Here is a 21,301-nt window from a genome sequence, read left to right as displayed (position 1 = left end):
CTTCTCTGCTCCTGTCCTTGGATGCAGAGAAGGCGTTCGATAGGATTAATTGGAATTATTTATCCCTAACTCTCCAGAAATTTGGCTTTGGGGGCTTTATTTTAAATTCCATACTAGCTCTTTACTCTAATCCTAATGCACAGGTTCTAGCATCCAACTTTTTATCTAAAAGTTTTACCATATCCAACGGGACTAGACAAGGATGCCCTTTATCCCCCTTAATATTTAATCTCTTAATGGAACCTTTAGCCGAACATGTCAGAACTAACCCTAAAATTTCGGGAGTGACTATAGGAAAGCAAACTCATAAGATCAGCCTGTTTGCTGATGATGTGATACTGATGTTGACATACCCATTCACCTCCCTTGCTGAAGTACAAAATGTACTACTCTGGTTCGGCAAGATATCTTATTACAAAGTGAACACTTCTAAATCATCAATCCTAGACATAGGTATCGACGCAGTAACTAGCGCTATTCTACAACATAACTTTCCATACAACTGGGCGGAATCCGAAATTCCATACCTTAGGTATTCAATTGACCAAGACGACTAAAAATCTGTTTACAAAAAAACATATACCTCTGAAAAAGAAATTACAATTAGATTTAATTAATTTAGGTAAACACGAACTCTCATGGTGGGGTAGGCTGTCAGCATTTAAGATGGTACATCTACCTCAGGTATTATACTTTTTTAGATGTATGCCCATCCCAATACCAGTCAGTTTTTTCAAGTCCCTTCAATCTCTTCTTTCTAAATTTGTATGGCAGGGGAAAAAATCTAGATGCGACCATTATAAGCTGATAAAACATAGAATGTGGGGTGGTGTAGGATACGTAGATTTTCAGGACTACTTTCACAGCTCTGTTTTAACGCAACTAAAAGAATGGTTTCGATCCTCCCCAACGAAGTCCTGGGGACCGATTGAATCCTCTTATTGTCTACAAAAACCAACTAAACACTGGCTTTTCGGAGCACTGATTGGATTTAAGATCCCTTCACATCTCCCACCTACAATGAAGATATCTATATCAACATGGCTTAAGTTCTTGAAGAATACAGAAAACTCTACCCCCAAAATTATATTAAATATTCCCTTGGGAGTTCTACAACTGATTATATCTTCGATTACCCTTGACGAATGGTATTCTCATGGGATTAAGCATATTCAAGATCTCTACTGCACGAACGAGATTAAATCATTTGACTGCATCAGATCTGAATTTAACCTACCTCAAACATGCCAAATTCAATATAAAAAGATAGTCCATTGCTTAAGAAATTTTGATTCTAGCAATCTCCGCATCTACACACATGCTTGGCTTTTTTTAACGTCCCAAAATTTACAAGAAAGAGGTATCACACTTTTTTACAACATACTCCAAGAAAAAAGGTAATTTTCTAAATTCTAAATTGCAATGGGAAAGAGAACTGGGACATTCTTACACATGCGTCTAATGGAGAACTGCATGTAAAATGAATCAATCAGTCTCCAAATGTGCTTCCCTATGGGAATTGTTGGTCAAGATAAATTTGAGATGGTATTACACGCCCAGCGTATTATCCAGGGCTGTGGAGTCGGTAGATAAATGTTCCGACTCCTCAGTTTTATGTACTTCCGACTCCCCGACTCCGACTCCTCTGTATTAATATGCGAATGTATTTTATACATTCCTTGAGGGAAAGAAACGCAACCTACCACAGGACTACTGGCTGGGAAGCCAACAGTCTACTGTATTGCACAGTTTAAGCAAAAGACAAACACAATGAAAACAATCAAGTGGCTGGATAGTAGCAGCAGGCATAAACATCAGGAACAGGATCTTTACCAGTTCAAAAATACAAACCACATTATTTGGTTGTTTTAGAACAAAAACAAAGCTTATCTATAATGAACCAAAAACAAAATCTGTAAAACCTAAAAATGGTTTATATTAATCTTGAAATGTAGTTCTAGGCTTAGCAAATGCAAATCAATTCAATGTAGAGTTCTAAGGAAGAGAATTGCCTCTGCCAGATCCTCTTTCATAGAGGCTCTTAAGTCAGACTTTATTATTTTTAGGGCTGAAAATAATCTTTCGACACTGACTTGGGTGGGTGGCATTGCAGTAACTATTCTGGCCACAATCAGATCCCCATGATTAAATCAGTATGATGAAACATGTCGGGGCGTGGGTACTAAGTTACAACCGCATACCTTAAACTGAACTGGTCGGGCGTGGAACGGTCCATCTGTCACCAATATAGTCATCTGAAGAGCGACTCCAGTACACCTTCATAGGGCTGTGAGTAAACCTGGGCTATTTGTTGGTCCGCCGTGACCACTGGTTCACCTGGAGGAAAATTTTCGTTTGTGTTTACACCGTGTGATATTTGGATTTAATCACTGCTTATGACAAGAGTCATTTTTGTGAGTGCATCTATTGGGAGATTTTTAGTGTTTTTATTAAAAGTTGTGTTGCAATATCACACTATTGTGCTCTCTCTCTTCATTATACATGTGGCTGTCATCTTGGAGTTTTTCCTTTTTCCAACGGATCTCCATTTATTTAACTGAGTGCTCCAGTTTCCAAAGAGGGAGTTCCATCAATTAAACTGAGTGGTTCAGTTAAAAAGCCTGTGTGCCTTAAAGCGGATGTGCCATGGGAACAAAATATTAAAAGTCAGCAGCTACAAATACTGCAGCTGCTGACTTTTAATATTAGGACACTTACCTGTCCTGGAGTCCAGCGCCGATCGCAGCAGAGCACGAGCGATCGCTCGTCACTCTGCTGCTCCCCCCGCCATCCACGCTCAGGGAACCAGGAAGTGAAGCGCTGCGGCTTCACTGCCCGGTTCCCTACGGCGCATGCGCGAGTCGCGCTGCGCCCGCCGATTGGCTCACACGCTGTGTGCTGGGAGCCGAGTGTTCCCAGCACACAACGGGCGACAGACGGGATGTGACGGAATGCCCGTCTTTCGCCCGTATCGTGTGGCCGGAAGTGGGTGCAAATACCTGTCTTTAGACAGGTGTCTGCACCCCCCTCCCCCTGAAAGGTGTCAAATGTGACACCGGAGGGGGGGAGGGTTCCGATCAGCGGGACTCCACTTTAGGGTGGAGGACCGCTTTAACACGAGAGTGTCAGGCCGTTTATTGTGGCGAGTTTGCATTCTGATGGGTGGTGGAATCACGCAGTCACTGTGGTGTGGTGAAAGCACTGTCTGAAGATCGTGAAGGGATTTCTTCTGTTCTCCATTTATGAACTTCATTTACGTTTACACAATCAGTTTATGGATTTTTTTTTGCCAACCTGTTATTTTGGGTGTATTATTGACACCTATTTTTTGACACTGATATATTGTTTCACATAGAGGGTGGATCACTCATTATTTTTCACTTAATAGTTTAGCAATATTATATGTGTGTTTTTTTATTTGATTCTCTTGAGCGCTGCTTAATATCACATTTGATACCTTTTTTCACATCAGGTAGCACTGTATTTGCATATTACATTTTGATTCTGGCCACATCACTAACGATCTCTGGATAAACAAGGATGGCTTCTTCAACAGTAAGTTTTGATGAGCGATCATACTTTTCAACTTCTTTTAGTGCTTTATAAAACTCCTGTTGGAATTTTTTTATTTGGACACTTACTGGAACATGCGTTCCCTGTAAAAGCAGAACACAACACTATGGAAAGTATAAGTATTGCAGCTCCTAATTGTGCGTTGCGTGCCATATAGTGAAGCACATGAAAAGCATGCTTCTTCACGGTCACTTAACGTGTTCGTTTTGCGGTTACGTGAGGCACTGCATGCATTGGTCTTTATTCTTATAGTAGAGAAGTCATTAATTATAACTTTTTGTGAATTGGGACATTTAAACTTGCTTTTTTTTTTTATTCCAATCTAAATTTAGTAGGAGTCGGAGTCGGTGCATTTTTTGCCGACTCCAGGTACCCAAAATTTCCCCCGACTCCACAGCCCTGGTATTATCCAAATTCGGTAACCGACACTCAGATAAATGTTGGAGGTTATGTGGTGCTAGAGGAGACCTGCTCCATATTTTATGGAATTGCCCTAAACTAAAGGAGTATTGGGAAAACATATTCAATATTTTGACAAGTATGACGGATACTAGAGTAGAACCTAATCCGGCGTTGGCCTTATTATCCCTAGGAGTGGAAAATGTTCAGGTCACCAAACGTAATTCGATTGTCAACTTACTTCTAGCCGCTAGACTCTCAATCACCAGGAGATGGAAAAACCCATGCCCTCCATCGGTGATTGAAGCTATTGAACTTACAAATCTCCATATGTCATATGAACGTGTGTGGGCTTTATCCCAAAATACTTTACATAAATATGATAGTTCGTGGGCTCCGTGGAAAAAATGGTTTAGCCAAAAAGGTAAACTGTCCACTCTGATGTTAGAATTTTGAAGATTTCAATTTCTTTATTTTCTAAATTGCTATTACTCGAGTTATAATAAAATGAACACTCATACGCGATGGATAATTTTTACCAAAATTAATTACCCATTTCTTAGTCAAAATTGTGTTTGTTATTGAATCTCGAAGAGACAAAAACTTGTTATGTTACTCTTCTACTCTGATATCCCCATTCCGATGAGATATCAAACTTACAAACGATTAGTTAAATGGTGTTTATGCAATGTAATTTTGCGTTTCTTAAATTTGTATATGTCACTGTTTGGAAAACTTACACATATGACATGCTTGTATATGAAATTTGATATACCAATAAAAACTATTGAAACAAAGATAAACTTATTTGGTTCAGATGGAGTCAGGCGTGTGTGGCGGAAACCAGGGAAGGAGTACAAAGACAAGTATGTCTTGCCTACAGTCAAGCTTGGTTGTGGAAGCGACATGGTCTGGGGCTGCATGAGTGCTGCCGATGTTTCGTCAGATTAGGCGACCCATCAGAATATGTAATGGAAGTGATGTTTCAACATATGCCATCTTGCTACATGTCACACTACTCCACAGTAACGATACACTGAGAAGGGGGCAAGCGGACAACTTGTTACACCCACCAGAGTTTTGCATTTTACTTTTTTTAACAGTGAACTAAGTTTATATAGTGAAATACAATACTTAGAACTCTGTGTGAATGTTTAGATATTTAATTTTAAAAGCAGCGAACTTCTGTCCGATTAGCAAACCTAAGAGATCGCCAGGCTTGCCACTGCTTTTAAAATTCAACATCAAAACAGTCAGACTGAGTTCCAAGTACTGCATTTCACTATATAAACTCAGTTTACTGTTACAAATAAGTGTAGAATGCAAAACTCCGGTGGGTGTAACAAGATGTCCACTTGCCCCCTTCTCAGCGTATCCTTACTGTGGACGAGTGCGGGGTGTAGCAAGATGGCGAAGACAAAACGCCACTTCCGTTACACATTCTGACGGGTCACCTAATCTGCTGAAACACCAGCACTGGGGAGCTACAGTTTATTGAGGGAAAAATGAATGCCAACATGTACTGTGAAATACTGAGGCAGAGCATGATCCCCTCCCTATAGAGACTGGGCCGCAGGGCAGTATTTTAACATGATAATGACCCCAAACACACCTCCAAGATGATTACCGCCTTGCTAAAGAAGCTGAGGGTAAAGGTGATGGACTGGCCAAGCATGTCTCCAGACCTAAACCCTATTGAGCAGCTCTGGGGCATCCTGAAAACGGAAGGTGGAGGAGCGCACGGTCTCCAACATCCACCAGCTCTGTGATGTCATCATGGAGGAGTGGAAAAGAATCCAGTGGCAGCCTTTGAAGCTCTGGTGAACTCCATGCCCAAGAGGGTTACGGTAGCGCTGGAAAATAATGGTGGCCACACAAAATATTGACACTTTGGTCCCAATTTGGACATTTTCACTTGGAGGTGTACTCACTTTTGTTGCCAGCGGTTTAGATATTTTAGGCTGTGTGTTGAGTTATTTTGAGGGGACAGACAATTTACACTGTTATACAATCTGTACACTCGCTACTTTACATTGTAGCAAAGTGTCATTTCTTCAGTGTTGTCACATGAAAAGATATAATAAAATACTTACAAAAATGTGAGGGGTGTACTCACTTTTGTGAGATACTGTAACTCTCAATACTGTTACCGCTATTACTTTCCCCTGCGTGGGAAAAAACTACTCTTGCTTATTGTCTCATTATCTTTTCCCTTTGACTCAATAAAAAATATTTTACCAGAAACATCCGTGTCCACTCAGTTTATGCAGAGCGGCCACGACCAGAGCCTGCTCTATGATTGGCCGGGAGTAAATGGACTGTGCCATCTGTTTACACCCAGCTGTCTTCAATTCAGTCCACCCAAACAGAAGAGGATATAGTCTTCCTCCATTTTTTTTTCCAGCAGACCACATTGGATCTGGAGGTAGGTGGGTGTACAGTATATGGACACAACTCCCTTTACACCTGCCGGATCATAGGATTGCACAGACCTTTCGATCAAGTCCCCTGAAAAACTGACAGATGGACCGGATCAGATTGCCCACTCTGAGCGACTTGCTCTGCTGCTCTAGAGACAGCACACTAATCTCCAAATGCAAGGTATTGTCAACAAGGATAAAACAAAGCTCTTGTTCAATAGTTATTGGGTATGCCCAATAGGCTCTGTATTGTATTGGGTTTTTTTTTACCTTGAAATTACAATAAAAACAACTTTAAAAAAAATTTCGCTCTCGTTATTATGAGGTGATAGCAGGAGAAAAACGTCTCAAAAATGGCCTGTGTGGATTTTGGGTCTGAGTAAGAGGTCACTGTGACCAATAGCCTGGCCTGTTCAAAGAACCTTGGTAAATGATAGATTGATTCTACAGGGAAGGACACTGAGGGCTAGTTTACACTTGTGTTACTATCTACTGTACATTGGCTTGCTCTTCAAAGGACAACTGGCAAGCGGTGAGCTGCCTTTGCAATTTAGGGGACAGTGGTTGGGGCAGGAGGAGAAAGGCTCAACTGTAGAATTTTACCACCCCCCTTTCCCCATCCACACCTGTAAACTAGGCCTAATGCCGCGTACACACGGTCGTTTTTTGTGATGAAAAAAAAACGACATTTTAAAAAACGTCATTTAAAATGATCGTTTGTGGGCAAGACGTCGTTTTATGTCTTCTAAAAAACTCAAAAAATTCAAACATGCTTCAATTTTTTATGTCGTTTTTCAAAATGTCGTTTTTTGTGTCATAAAAAATTATCGTGTGTGGGCTAAAACAACGTTTAAAACAACGTTTTTAAACCCGCGTGTCGTCGTACGTGTTGTACGTAACTGCGCTTTGCAAGAGCATTTTCAAAAAACGATGGTGTGTAGGCAACGTCGTTTTTAAAAATTAAGTTTGAAAAACGTAGTTTTTTTTCATGATAAAAAACGACCGTGTGTACGTGGCATAAGAGACTCTGCAGTTGGTATCCATGAGGAATTGGGCGATTTGCTAGAAAGTATTGTATGACTGCAGTAGAAGCCCCTGACAACAGAGTAGAGAACTCTGCCTTAACTGCTAGAGCCAAAAGAGACTCTCATGAGGTAGACTCACCAGAGTCACTGGATTCCAGATAACAAATGTTCGTGCTTTTAGAGTATACTAGGGCTGTTGAATATAATCGTAGCATTGATGCATCGAGATTCGACCGCCGGCGATTCTGCATCGATGCTACGACTTGCAATAATCGATTTATGTGATGACGTCACCTGCGCGCCGCTATTTCCCCTGCCAAAGAAGTGAAATCAGCCGAAGGCACCTTTTTTCCCCGCCCCCGATAAACTCAAAGCGGCCAAGTGTCTTAGGCGGTAGCCGCGCCTCTTTTCCCGCCCCTCGACGAACTGGAAGGAGCCGTGGGCATCCCGCCCCCCCTCGCTGACAGCATCCCCAGCCGCGTCAACATGGGAGACACGTGGAGCGTCTGTGTATCCCCAACGATCGCTCCCGAGTGAACTCCCCAGAGCCTTCCTCAGCTCACCTCACGCTGTGTGCACACAGACAGAATTCTCACCGCTCCAGGTGAGCCTCGTGATGATCAGGGGTTGTTGAACCACCAGGGTGCTGGCAATGCGGTAATGGCAAAAAACAAAAGAACAAAAGCTGGACAGCCGCACTCCAAAATTTTCTTTAAAAGAGATGTCTTTATTTTCAACTGTGCATACAGTCACTGCAAGCCCACAAAAATCAGTATGGCCAACGTTTCGCACTGGCGTCGGTGCTTAGTCATGGCTGCAGTGTGCACACACAGGCTGCCTCAGCTGCTGCGAAAGAGAAGACCCGAGATGCCAGACATGCTCGAGAGTCATCATCATCATCAGGTACATTGCAATGCACACTGGCAGAATTTAATGGGGCACAGTAGCGGCAATAGATGGGCACACTGGCAGCAATAAATGGGCACACTGGCAGCAGAAAATGGGCACACTGGCAGCAGAAAATGGGCACAGTAGTGGCAGCAATAAATGGGCACAGTAGTGGCAGCAATAAATGGGCACAGTAGTGGCAGCAATAAATGGGCACAGTAGTGGCAGCAATAAATGGGCACAGTAGTGGCATTTGATGGCACAGTGGTGGCATTTGATGGGCACAGTGGTGGCATTTGATGGGCCCAGCGGTGGCATTTGATGGGCCCAGCGGTGGCATTTGATGTTTTTTTGTTTGCGCCCCCCCCAACATTGAGCACCAGCCGCCACTGACTACTAGTGATAATATAACATATTATATATAATATATCTGATGCACCATTATGTGAACTGAAAATTTGCCATATTATGAAAACATTAAAGTGACCAATGAGCATGACAATGCCATTTCAACATTAATTATGGTTTATGTATGCCTTATTGTCTTGGTGATTGATTACCATCACAACTTCATTGATTTGAAATTGATACTCCCTTTTTTTGTACAATTTTTTTGATTTTGCACTGCGTGTGTGGGGCAGTAATGAGCAAAACCAGGAATCATAAAACAGAAAAAAAAGGGATCAATCACTAAGACAATTAGACATACATAAACCATAATTTATGGAATGGCATACATAGTCGTTTGGGGGCACGTTATGGGGACATTGTCTGCAGTCCATCTCTTGTATCGTGTCTGCAGTCTCTGACCCTCTCTTGTATCGTGTCTGCAGTCTCTGACCCTCTCTTGTATCGTGTCTGCAGTCTCTGACCCTCTCTTGTATCGTGTCTGCAGTCTCTGACCCTCTCTTGTATCGTGTCTGCAGTCTCTGACCCTCTCTTGTATCGTGTCTGCAGTCTCTGACCCTCTCTTGTATCGTGTCTGCAGTCTCTGACCCTCTCTTGTATCGTGTCTGCAGTCTCTGACCCTCTCTTTTATCGTGTCTGCAGTCTCTGACCCTCTCTTGTATCGTGTCTGCAGTCTCTGACCCTCTCTTGTATCGTGTCTGCAGTCTCTGACCCTCTCTTGTATCGTGTCTGCAGTCTCTGACCCTCTCTTGTATCATGTCTGCAGTCTCTGACCCTCTCTTGTAGTATTTTGTGGTCAGTCTGGAGCTCTTCTTTAAGTTGTCTGTGTTTCCACTTTGCTACATGCAGAGTTTTTTTTATTTTTTTTTTAAGATCAGATAATTAAAAAAAATTCTGACTGCTTGAATTTTTCGGATGAAAACGCTTGGAGTAATCTTGATGCATCGTGATGCATAGCGGAATCGAATGGAATCGTGGACTTGATAATCGTAATCGCATCGAATTGTGAGACCGGTGAAGATGCGCAGCCCTAGAGTATACAGGGTAAATGTCTGCAGAACCAATGGATAAGTGAAAAGCTGTGATCACTCATGGCTGCGAGGTGGTCTCCTCTGTATTATACATGCAGGCAGTCCCTGGAGTTCCGAACAGCCAAGTTACGAACCAAGGTGGTGTGACGTCACTGCCGGTCACTTGCGCTCCAAACTGGTCTCGGATACCACGAGCAGCCATCTTGAAGCGCCAGTCACATCCCACAGTGCAGTACTGCAAGGCTAGAAGAGCCCCAACTAACACAACTGCACACATAGAAGCGGCCGGAATATCCCAAATCACTGCACAGGTTGGAGTTATACTTCAAAATGCACAGTTCTGACTTACAAACAGATTTGATTTAAGAACAAACCTACAGTTCCTATCTTGAACGTAACCCAGGGACTGCCTATATTTGACTGCGTCACACATACACGTTGTGACCATGTGGCAGTACCGTAACTAGGCTCGTGGTATGACACAAGGCCTAAGAAGCAGCAATGAGACAGTGCTTAATCCTATGCTTTATGACAGGGGTGCCCAATCTTTTGAGGGACACTTTAGTGACTTGGTAACCGGTCGCAGAGTACAATGAGCATAGCGGACAGATGACAGGTCCATGTCCACTCTGCATATGAAAAGCAGACACAGACACAGCCCGCTCTACTCTATGGGCCCTCCAGTCCTATCCACCCAGACAGAAGACGACAGATCCCCTGCTGTTTTTTTGACCTGATTGAAGAGGCGGGTGTAAAAGGACACAAATGTGTCTACATCTGCCGCTCTATAGAAGTGAATGGAGGGTCTGATTGGGTCTGCCGGCTGTGATGTGGGGGAACATCCTTGACTTTCAGTGGGGATATCTGAATGATGCCTGCAGCTACAGGCATCATTCAGATATCGTATTTTAGAGCCAGCGATTCTGTGCACCGTAAGAATGGTCATAGCGGCTGTTCCGCTGCTTGATCGTTCTTAGGGGTGGCGAAAGGGGACGCACAGATCCACTGGCCCCGGATGCCTACCATAGAGACTCTATGATCGTTCGGAGGCCAGGTGCGATGTTATGATGTCACGCACAGCCTCTGCATTAAAAAAAAACGGGCTGCCTTGGCTTGAAAGCCAGGATAATTATTTTTTTTTTATTTCAGGCTTCCCAGCCTAGAGGTGAGATGTGGGGTCTTATTGACCGCTAGATCGTTCTTACAGGCGGCGGGAGGGGACATCCCCCCCCTCCCGCCGCCATCCGGTGCTTCTCCGGGCTCTCCCGTGCCATCGGGGGCCCGGAGAACGAATCGTCCGGCGCTCGCAGGAAGCATAGAGATGACTGGTGACCAGATGGTCACCAGTCATCTCTATGACCGTCGGAGGACCCGGGCGCGATGTGATGACGTCACGCCCGGGTCCCCGTAAGTAAACAAAGCCGCGATTGCGGCTGCTAAGCAACAGTAAACATGAGATCGGTGAATTTTTTTTCACCGATTTCATGCTTTCAGGCCTGGAGGAGAGATGTGGGGTCTTATTGACCCCGCATCTCTCCATAAAGAGTACCTGTCACACACATTCCTATTACAAGGGATGTTTACATTCCTTGTAATAGGAATAAAAGTGATAATAAAAAAAAAAAAAAAAAAGTGTAAAAAAAGAAATAAATATGTAAAAAAAAAAAAAAAAAATAAAAAAATTTTTTTAACGCCCCTGTCCCCAGTAGCTTGCGCGCAGAAGCTAGCGCACACGCAAGTCCTGCCGACATATGTAAACGCCGTTTAAACCACATATGTGAGATATCGCCGCGTGCGCTAGAGTGCCAGCAACAATTCTAGCACTAGATCTCCTCTGTAAATCTAAACCGGTAACCTGTAAAATTTTTCAAAGCGTTGCCTATCGAGATTTTTAAGTACCGAAGTTTGGCGCCATTCCATGAGTGTGCGCAATTTTAAAGCGTGACATGTTAGGTATCTATTTACTCGGTGTAACATAATCTTTCATATTTTACAAAAAAAATTGGGCTAACTTTACTGTTTTGTTATTTTTTTAATTCATGAAACAATTTTTTTACAAAAAAAAGGCGTTTGAAAAATTATTGCGCAAATACCGTGCAAAATAAAAGGTTTCAATGACCGTCGTTTTATTCCCTAGGGTGTCTGCTAAAAAAACATATATAATGTTTGGGGGTTCTGCGTAATTTTCTAGCAAAAAAATGATGATTTGTACATGTAGGAGAGAAGTGCCAGAATAGGCCCGGTATGGAGGTGTGTATAAAAGCCCTGTATGGAAGAGGTTAACAATAATGTTTTTTTTTTTTTTTTTTTTAAAGTGCCCCTGTCCCCGGCATCTCGCACGCAGAAGCAAATGCATACGTAAGTCCTGCTCACATATGAAAACAGTGTTCAGACTACACATATGAGGTATCGTAACGAACGTTAGAGCGAGAGCAATAATTCTAGCCCTAGACCTCCGCTGTGACTCAAAACATGTAACCAGTAGAAAAAAATAAAGCGTCGCCCATGAGGATTTTTAAGTACCGAAGTTTGGTGCCATTCCACTAGCGTGTGCAATTTTAAAGGGTGACATGTTAGGTATCTATTTACTCAGCGCAACATCACTTGGCACTGGTGGGCTGCACTCATGGGTACTAATGAGGTGGCACCAACAGGCTGAACTGGTGGGCACTAATAGGTACTGATGAGGTTGCACGAATGGACAACGATAGACTGCACTGGTGGGTAGGGTTGCCACCTCATCCCTTTAAAACAGAACACATATTAATTACACAGGTTCTGTGGCTAATTAAGGTGGCAATTAGACTCATTTGGTGACTTACCTGCATTAAATTAGCCTCAGAACCTGTGTAATTCATATGTGTTCTGTTTTAAAGGGATGAGGTGGCAACCCTACTGGTGGGCACTAATGAGGTGGCACTGAATCTGATGAGGTTGCTTTGACAGGCTGCACTGGTAACATCATCTTTCACATTATGCTAAAAAAAAAGGCGTTTTAAAAATCATTGCACAAATACCGTGCAAGATAAAAAGTTGCAATGACCACCATTTTATTCCCTAGGGTGTCTGCTAAAAAAAAACAGGTATATTGTTTGGGGTTCTGAGTAATTTTCTAGCAAAAAAAAAATATGATTTTTGTATGTAGGGGAGTCTCTCCCAAAAATAAACTGCATATTCCAGATGAGGTTTTACTAATGACTTAAAGAGGGGCAAAACAATCTCTCTGTCTCATTACAATTAATAAACGCATTTTGTTTTACTCTTAAAAATGAAAACAACCAGCAGCTCTTCACAAAAACCCACTATGGCAGTAAGAAAAGAAAGATTCTCAGCCCAAGTCTGTCATACCTCATATAATGCTTCGAAGAACTCACCCTCTGTTGTTACGATAATTCTAAATATAATAAACGCAAAAAGCGAAGCGACCTTCGGAAAGCAACCGAAAAGCAATCCATAAAGTCAGCTTAGATTCCAGTGCGTAAAACACGACGGACCAATAGGAGGTTTTCTGGTGACATCATAAGTGTGCGCGCCCTGCCTTCCGGTTAAGGTAGTACGAATCGCTCGATTTTGACTAAAGAAGCGAGGTAGGTTAGTGGCGTATGAAAACAAATGTTTGTTCGGTTCCAAGAGTTTTGTATGAAAGGCTGTCATGTATGTATCTAGTGAATTTCGTCAGAAGTGGTTCTTGTACGGACAGTAGTATGAAATCTCATATCCTTCCGGAGCTGTAAACACTGTATACAGCAAGCATCCTGCTGCCCACAACATAACACAGCTCCCCACAGTACTGTTAAAAACGCTGCTAAACGCTATTTTTTCAAAGTTGGTCGAATGTGGCAATACTGTGCCACTGCATTTCTTGGTCATGGCTTTACTACTTTGTGTAGTAAACATGCAGGGTTAGCATGAGTTTGCATCTTTAGTGGTGGCATTGGCACCTTCCATATTTCTGTGATGGTAGTAAACACAAGGGGCACTTGTAAAGCAAGCCTTTGGGCAGCACTGCTAAGCATCCTTGGCTTTTTGGTGATAGAGAAAAAGGTTCCGATAGCGGCGCAGGAAATGCAGGCAGTTTTACTGTGCTTATGGTATGTGTTTTTTTGTTTGTTTTGTTTTTCATAGGTTATGTGCCTCAAAAAACGTATATTGGCACAATGCAACAGACTAGCCTGTCAAACAAAGCCCTCCCAGCAGTGTGCTATCAGCACTTTCAGTGGTCCAGGGTGCTTCAAACTTGTCCTGGTCTTCCTTCAGGATTCCATATATTTGTCTAATTCAATGGCTGGGCCATGCCAGTCCTGTGCATGGGAGTTGCGTCCTCCCAGCACAGACTGCTGCCTTGACCACTGGGCACTTGAACCCCCTTCCTAACCAGACCAATTTTCCACTTTCGGTGCTCACATTTTGAATGACAATTACTCATATGAAAATGTTGTCTTTTTCACACAAATAGAGCTTTTGTTTGCTGGTATTTGATCACCTGTGGGTTTATTTATTTATTTTTGTGTGCTATAAATGAAAAAAGACCGAAAACTTTGTAAATAAAATATTTTCTATTATAAAATTTTGCAAATAAGTACTGTATTTATCGGCGTATAACACACACCATGATTTTAAGAGGGAAGTGGCAGTGCTGTCCCAGGGCCAGAAGAGGTGGGGCGGCTGTCCCGACACCCTTCCAATGGGTGGTACCCCGATCCCCGCCCCCCCTCGGTAAAAAAATAAAATATTGACGTATAACACGCAGGTATGGTTTACCCTCTGTTTTCAGGGGGGAAAAAAGTGTTATACGCTGATAAATACGGTAACTTTTCTTCATAAATTTGGGCCACAATTTATACTGCTACATATCTTTGGTAAAAATAACCCAAATTAGTGGATATTATTTAGTCTGTGTGAAAGTTATAGAGCTATGGTGCCAATCACTAAAACATGTATCACATCTGATCACACCTGATGTACTGACAGCCTATCTAATTTCTTGAGACCCTAACAAGCCAGGGCAGTACAAATGCCCCCTAAATGACCCCTTTTTGAAAAGTAGACATTCCAAGGTAGTTAGTAAGAGGCATAGTTAGTTTTTTGAAGTTGTCATTTTTTTTTTCACACTTTTTTTTTTTTTTTATTATTTTTTTTATTTTTTTACACCAAATTTTCATTATAACAGGTTATTTCTCTCCCATGGCATGTACATTCCACAAATGACAACCAAAAATATATTCTGCTTCTCCTGAGTATGGCAATACCACGTGTGAGACTTTTTTACACAGCCTGGCCACATACAGAGGCCCAACATTGAAGTAGCATCTTCTGGCTTATAGGAGCATAAACTACACATCTAATTTTATTTACAATCTATCACATTTTGGAAGGCCCTTCATATTTGTAACACATAGCATGTGCATATCAAGAATTTCATCCTAAAATGCATTCTGCTGAGTAAAGGGTAAACAAAAGATTACCTGTGGTTTTAGTAGTGCAGTTGTCCACAGGAGGAGAGCCCTAATCCAGGCAGGGATACTGTCCATATAGAGTCCAGGGTCAGTGCAAGTAGAGACATTGGCAGCAGTGCCAAAGTAGTGGTAGTAAGCAGGAACATGGTCCAAGTAGCAGGCCAGGAAAGAATGGGGACAGGGGTAGAGGCTTCTCCCACCCAAACAAACCTCGTTTGAAGTCTCCAGACCCTAATCCGGGAATGAGAACTAAAAAAATTTGTTTTCTATTTCGTCCATGGACGGACACAGCTCCTTTTATTCTTGACAAGTGGGTTATGTTCTGTCTATTAGGAGAGGACTAGGCAGACATGTTGGATATACAAAAACATGTAATTATACCAAAGCTGAACAGCCCTGCCCAGGGGGCGGTCCCTCTGGTCATAACCCCTCACCCTGCACTCAGCAGCTCAGTGTTTTTTTTTTTTTTTTGTTCTGCCTAGTGTAGAAGGACCTGGCTCTCTAGGTGTCCATTGGTCCTGAAGAATCTTTTTTATTTTACAATTTTGGATCCTGAGATCTACGATCAATTGCTGGGTGACAGGCTGGATATTAGCTACCCACTGGGTCTGCCACGACATACCCCGTTGCTCCAGGGGTGGCCGGTGAGCTATATGACCGGGCTACTGCTGTCCAGTCACAGTGGGCCATGGCCGACAGCCACTCCATACTGCTCGGTGATGGGTCTGTGAGGAATGCGTCCAGCAGTCCTCGGAGGGACGGGTAAGTAAGGTTCCTCCTGTCTTGGCAGGATGGAACAGCTGGGCGTTCCTGGGGTGGTCGGTTTAGGGGGTCTCTAGTTCTTCCTTTCCTCTCTCCCCATCCATCCCTCCCTCTCCATGCTTTGCTGGGCCTGCTGTGTACCTCATCGGGAGGTTTCTGAGGGGGGCTCTGGGTCCCGGCTGGGTGCTGCGTGGTGTGTCCGGGACCGCTGTTGTCTGCCTTGTGGGAGCCTCCGCTCGGAGGCCCAGTGTTTTCGCGGCCTTTTATTTTTACCTCAGAAAGCCACGCTGTTCCTAATGCTAATATAGCTGGCGGCCATTTTCTTGAGGTAACTGGGGCCATCTTTGTGGGGATTTTTACATTGGCTGGACCTCTAGCGCTGGTTTGTCATTCTAAACGGCCAATCACCTCAGGCACATGCAGGACTTTAGAGCAGACGGCAGCGCTGAAGCAGTGCCTGGGTCAGGGCGGTGAATCCTCTGGGAATACCCCCTCGGTCTGGGCAGCTAGCAGGTTGGGCCTTTTCTTGTGCCTTGACTTGTTCCCTGAGTGGCTGTCAAGCGTGTGGGTCAGCATGGCGTCAGAAGCTGGCGTTTCTTCCCCAGACATTCCGGTGGTAGCAACCGGTGCCCCTGCAGTACCTTTGGATGCTTTGTCGGCGGTCCTGAAATCATTTGTTGCCAGGGTGGAAGCGATGTGCGGGTGCAAGGGGTGTAAACAAAAAAAATGCCCCCACCATCTTCTGGGGAAAGCTCTGACTCGTGGCCTGGCTGTGAAACAGGACCCCTGTTCTGAAGTGTCTGAGTATGCAGATCAGGACCATTCGGACAGTGAGGAAGACTCCGTGTCCGGGTCAGCGCAGGACAAGGCGCTTGCTGGAGGATGCGGCTGGGACATCTGCTGAGGTGTCGGTCCCTTTTTGGGTCCCACAAGCCGACCCACACTACTAAGGTGTTTCCTTATCTAACTTATTTTGCTAAGTTTATAGACAAGGAATGGGAATGACCACAGAGGACCTTTTCAGTCCCAAACGCATGGTGGTCCATTACCCTTTTGAGGAGAGGCTTCTGAAAAAATGGGCATCTCCCCCGGTTGTGGACGCCCTGGTATCCCGGTTAAACAAAGTAAGCACTATTCCGGTTGAGGGGACCCCTGCATTTATGGACCCTGCGGATAGGAGGTCCGAGGGGGTGGCCCGGTCCATGTTTACCATGCTGGGATCTGCATTACGGCTGGCTGGGGCTCTGGTGTCAGACACTTGCATAATGGGCTAAAATTTTGCACCAGGAAAGACAGGTTTCCCCGGTCTGCGTATAAATGGCTGACCAGTTGGTTCCATGGCCTCCTATATGTCTGGCTCCCCTGCTTTCTAGAGCCTCAGTATCTGCTGTGGTACTGTGTCGCCTGATTTGGCTAAAATGCTGGTCCGCGGACCAGAATTCCAAGAAGGCTCTGGCTGATTTGCCTTTCCGGGGTGGAAGGCTATTTGGAGCCTTGCTGGATGACATTATTAAGGATGTCACTGGGGGTAAGGATGTCACTGGGGATATGGGCACACTGCTCCCACAATCCAGAAAAGGTAAGGAGCCATGCCGCAGGAAGTGTTTTTTTTTTCTTTTTTTTTTTTTTTTTTTTCTGTCAGCCCGGGCCCGCAGGTAAACGTTCCCAGGCCGACAAGGGGCCAGCAGAGGGACAAAAGCATTCCTGGGTTCGCAGGCCAAACAAGCCCGCAAACAAATCTGCCACTGCATTAAGGTTTGCCCCCGCCCGAATCTCGGGTGGGGGGTCGCCTTCGAGTTTGCAGCTCGGTGGACCTCCCTGCTTTCCGACTAGTGGGTTTGCGAAGTGGTTTCATCAGAGTACAAGATAGAAATTCTTTCTTGTCCACCAAACAGATTTTTTTTTTCCCCTCAATCCTTCATCTTCCTCCAGCTTGTCGGAACGCCCTGTTTGGGGCAGTGCAGGACCTGCGGAAACACGGGGTGATAGTACCTGTGCCCCTGCCGGAAAGGTTTCAGGGATTTTAATCTAATCTGTTTGTAGTCCCAAAGAAGGATGGGGTTCGTCCAATCCTGGATCTGAAGGCCCTCAACACCTTTGTAAAGGTCTGAAGGTTCAGGATGGTCGCTGCACTCCATCCAGGGGAATTTCTAGCATCCTTGGACATCAAGAACGCATACTTGCATGTCCCCATATGCATCGGGCATCAGACTTCTGTGTTTTGCAGTCTGGGACGATCACTACCGATTTGTGGCTCTCCCTTTTTGGCCTGGCATCAGCACCGAGGGTTTTCACCAAGGTGCTCGCCCAGATTCTGGGCTTGCTGAGACAGCGAGGTATTGCTACTGTGGGCTACACCTGGACCAGGGTTTGGCAAATTTGCTTGGAATCTAGGAGCCAGCTAAAAAAAAGTTGGGAGCCAGAAAACGCGTCCCGCCAAGCTCTCGCACAGAAGCCAACGCATACGTGAGTAGGGCCCGCATATGTAAACAGTATTCAAACCACACGTGTGAGGTATCGCCACGATTGGTATAGCGAGAGCAATAATTCTAGCCCTAGACCCCCTCTAACTCAAAACATGCAACCTGTATAATTATTTTAACCACTAAAGGACCGGACCAATATGCTGCTAAATGACCCAAGGGGTTTTTACAATTCGGCACTGCGTCGCTTTAACAGACAATTGCGCGGTCGTGCGACGTGGCTCCCAAACAAAATTGGCGTCCTTTTTCCCCCACAAATAGCTTTCTTTTGGTGGTATTTGATCACCTCTGCGGTTTTTATTTTTTGCGCTATAAACAAAAATAGAGCGACAATTTAGAAAAAAATGCAATATTTTTTACTTTTTGCTATAATAAATATCCCCCAAAAACATATATAAAACATTTTTTTCCTCAGTTTAGGCCGATACGTATTCTTCTACCTATTTTTGGTAAAAATCGCAATAAGCGTTTATCGATTGGTTTGCGCAAAATGTATAGCGTTTACAAAATAGGGGATAGTTTTGCGACATTATGGCGGACACTTCAGACAAATTTGACACTTTTTTTTTGGGACCATTGTCATTTTCACAGCAAAAAATGCATTTAAATTGCATTGTTTATTGTGAAAATGACAGTTGCCGTTTGGGAGTTAACCACGGGGGACGCTGTAGGAGTTAGGGTTCACCTAGTCGGTTTACAACTGTAGGGGGGTGTGGCTGTAGGTCTGACGTCATCGATCGAGTCTCCCTATAAAAGGGATCACTCGATCGATGCAGCCGCCACGGGGAAGCCGTGTTTACATACGGCTCTCCCCGTTCTTCAGCTCCGGGGAGCTGCTCGAAACGAATAGCCGCGCCCTCGTCCCGGATCGCTCCTGAAGCCATGGGAACCGCAGCATGTACGGGGGGGGGTCCCGATCGGACCCCCGGCCCACGTCTAGGCAGGCACGTACAGGTACGTTGATGTGCCTGTCCGTGCCATTCTGCCAACGTAAATGTACATGCGGCGGTCCGGAAGTGGTTTGTCGCCATTCCACGAGCGGACGCAATTTTTGAAGCGTGACATGTTGGGTATCAATTTACTCGGCGTAACATTATCTTTCACAATATAAAAAAAAAAAAATTGGGCGAACTTTACTGTTGTCTTTTTAAATACAAATTTTATTTTTTCCCCAAAAAGTGCGCTTGTAAGACCGCTGCACAAATACGGTGTGACAAAGTATTGCAACGACGGCCATTTTATTCTCTAGGGTGTTAGAATAAAAATGTTTTTGTATGTATGTGTGTAATATATATATATATATATATATATATATATTTATTTATTTATTTATTTATTTATTTATTTATTTATTTATTTATTTATTTATTTATTTATTTTGTTATTGTTTGGGGGTTGTAATTAGAGGGAAGGAGATGGCAGTGAAAAGCACATTAGAACTGCTGTTTTATTTTGTAATGCCAACGGCCACCACAAGATGGCGCCAGATCACAGAAGGAAGCGAAGGCCGCAGCCTCAATTACCGCCGGTAATTCTGCAGGCCTAAGCTTACCCGGCTCCAGGTCACAATTTCTTGTCGCAATTGCGCCCGGATTTTTGTCGAGCCCTGACCTGGACAACCTCCTTCTGAGAGCTGCTTCAGACTCAGAATTAGAGGATATAGCAACTGCCAGTCAGACCCTTCAAGAATTTGCTTGGGTACTGAACCTCCAGAAGTCAGCGTGGAATACCTGGGCTTTATCCTGGACTCCTCGGAGGCAAAGGTTTTTCTCCCTTTAGGAAATTGCAGGCTCTTCAGGTGGCGGTGAAGCTGTTGGCATCCCGCAGGTGTTCGTCGCTGCGCTTTTGCATGTCTGGGTCTTATGGTGGCCTTTGCAGTGGTATGCTCAATTTCACACTCAAGTCTTGCAGAAGGAGATCCTGTCCAAGTGGGACAAGTCTCCATTGTCCCTGGATTGTCAAATCCGGGTCAGCCAACTAGTCAGGACTTCCCTGGTCTGGTGGCTGACTTCTCCGGCCCTTCAGTCCGGAAAGTCATTCCTTCCCTTTCACTGGACATTGATCACAACAGACGCCAGCCTGACCGGGTTTTTTTTTGGGGGGGGGGGGGGGGGGGGTGTCCAGTCGACACAAGGTCACTGGACACAGGAAGAAACCTGCCGATCAATGTACTAGAACTTCGGGCAATCAGGCAGTGCCTCTCCACAGAGGCGTCCTGTCAGGATTCAGTCGGACAACGCCACGGTGGTGGCGTATGTCAACCATCAAGGAGGAACAAGCAGCTCGGCTGCAGCATCAGAGGTCACTCGCATCCTGCGGTGGGCAGAAAGGAGCGTGCCGGTTCTATCGGCCCTTCAGGGCGTAGAAAACTGGCAGGCGAACAACCTAAGTCGCCAGATGCTGGACCAAGGAGAATGGTCGCTATAACTGGACGTGTTTCAACTCCTTTGCCCAAAATGGGGCACACCAGACGTGGATCTCCTGGCTTCTCGACTCAATCGGAAGGTATTGATGTTTGACCAGGTCATAAGATCCCTGGGGGATGCAACGGATGCGTTGGCCCCGCAGGAGGGACAGTATCGGCTGATTTATGCTTCCCCCCCCCCCCCCCCCCACTGAAACCTCTTCCTCGTCTGCTCCGCAGAGTCGATTCCGGTAATCCTAATTGCCCCAGATATGCCTTAAGCACCATTAAAGGGCAGATTTCAGTCTTGGCTGTTTTCTTTCAATGACCCATGGCTGCTCATTCACTGGTGAGTACATTTGTGCAAGGGGTCCGACATGTGGCTTCTCTGGTTCAACCACCACTACCTCCGTGGGATTTGAATCTGGTGCTCTCGGTTCTTCAGAAACCTT

General features: G+C 44.5%; 2 protein-coding genes across 3 annotated transcripts in view; one reads left to right on the top strand and one right to left on the bottom strand.

Moving 5' to 3' along the window:
• Window positions 1-13,218, bottom strand: part of TFPT (TCF3 fusion partner) — a 102,541-nt gene extending 89,323 nt beyond the window's left edge. The window contains exon 1 of one of the 2 annotated variants that reach the window (XM_040327619.1): window positions 13,093-13,218. In XM_040327619.1, the coding sequence (XP_040183553.1) occupies window positions 13,093-13,097 (5 nt within the window). In that variant the 5' untranslated portion in view covers window positions 13,098-13,218. The remainder of the gene's footprint in view (window positions 1-13,092) is intronic. The other variant, XM_040327620.1, reaches the window with a different exon arrangement.
• Window positions 13,219-13,242: 24 nt separating this feature from the next.
• The window catches only part of PRPF31 (pre-mRNA processing factor 31), a 140,107-nt gene continuing 132,048 nt past the window's right edge, over window positions 13,243-21,301 (top strand). The window contains exon 1 of the mRNA XM_040327618.1: window positions 13,243-13,331. The gene's annotated coding sequence lies outside the window, so the exon portion shown is untranslated. The remainder of the gene's footprint in view (window positions 13,332-21,301) is intronic.

The sequence above is a fragment of the Rana temporaria genome, chromosome 10 (assembly GCF_905171775.1).
Source record: "Rana temporaria chromosome 10, aRanTem1.1, whole genome shotgun sequence".
Classification (NCBI taxonomy): domain Eukaryota; kingdom Metazoa; phylum Chordata; class Amphibia; order Anura; family Ranidae; genus Rana; species Rana temporaria.
Note: the sequence above shows the minus strand (reverse complement) of the source record. Positions and strands in the feature narration are given on the sequence as shown.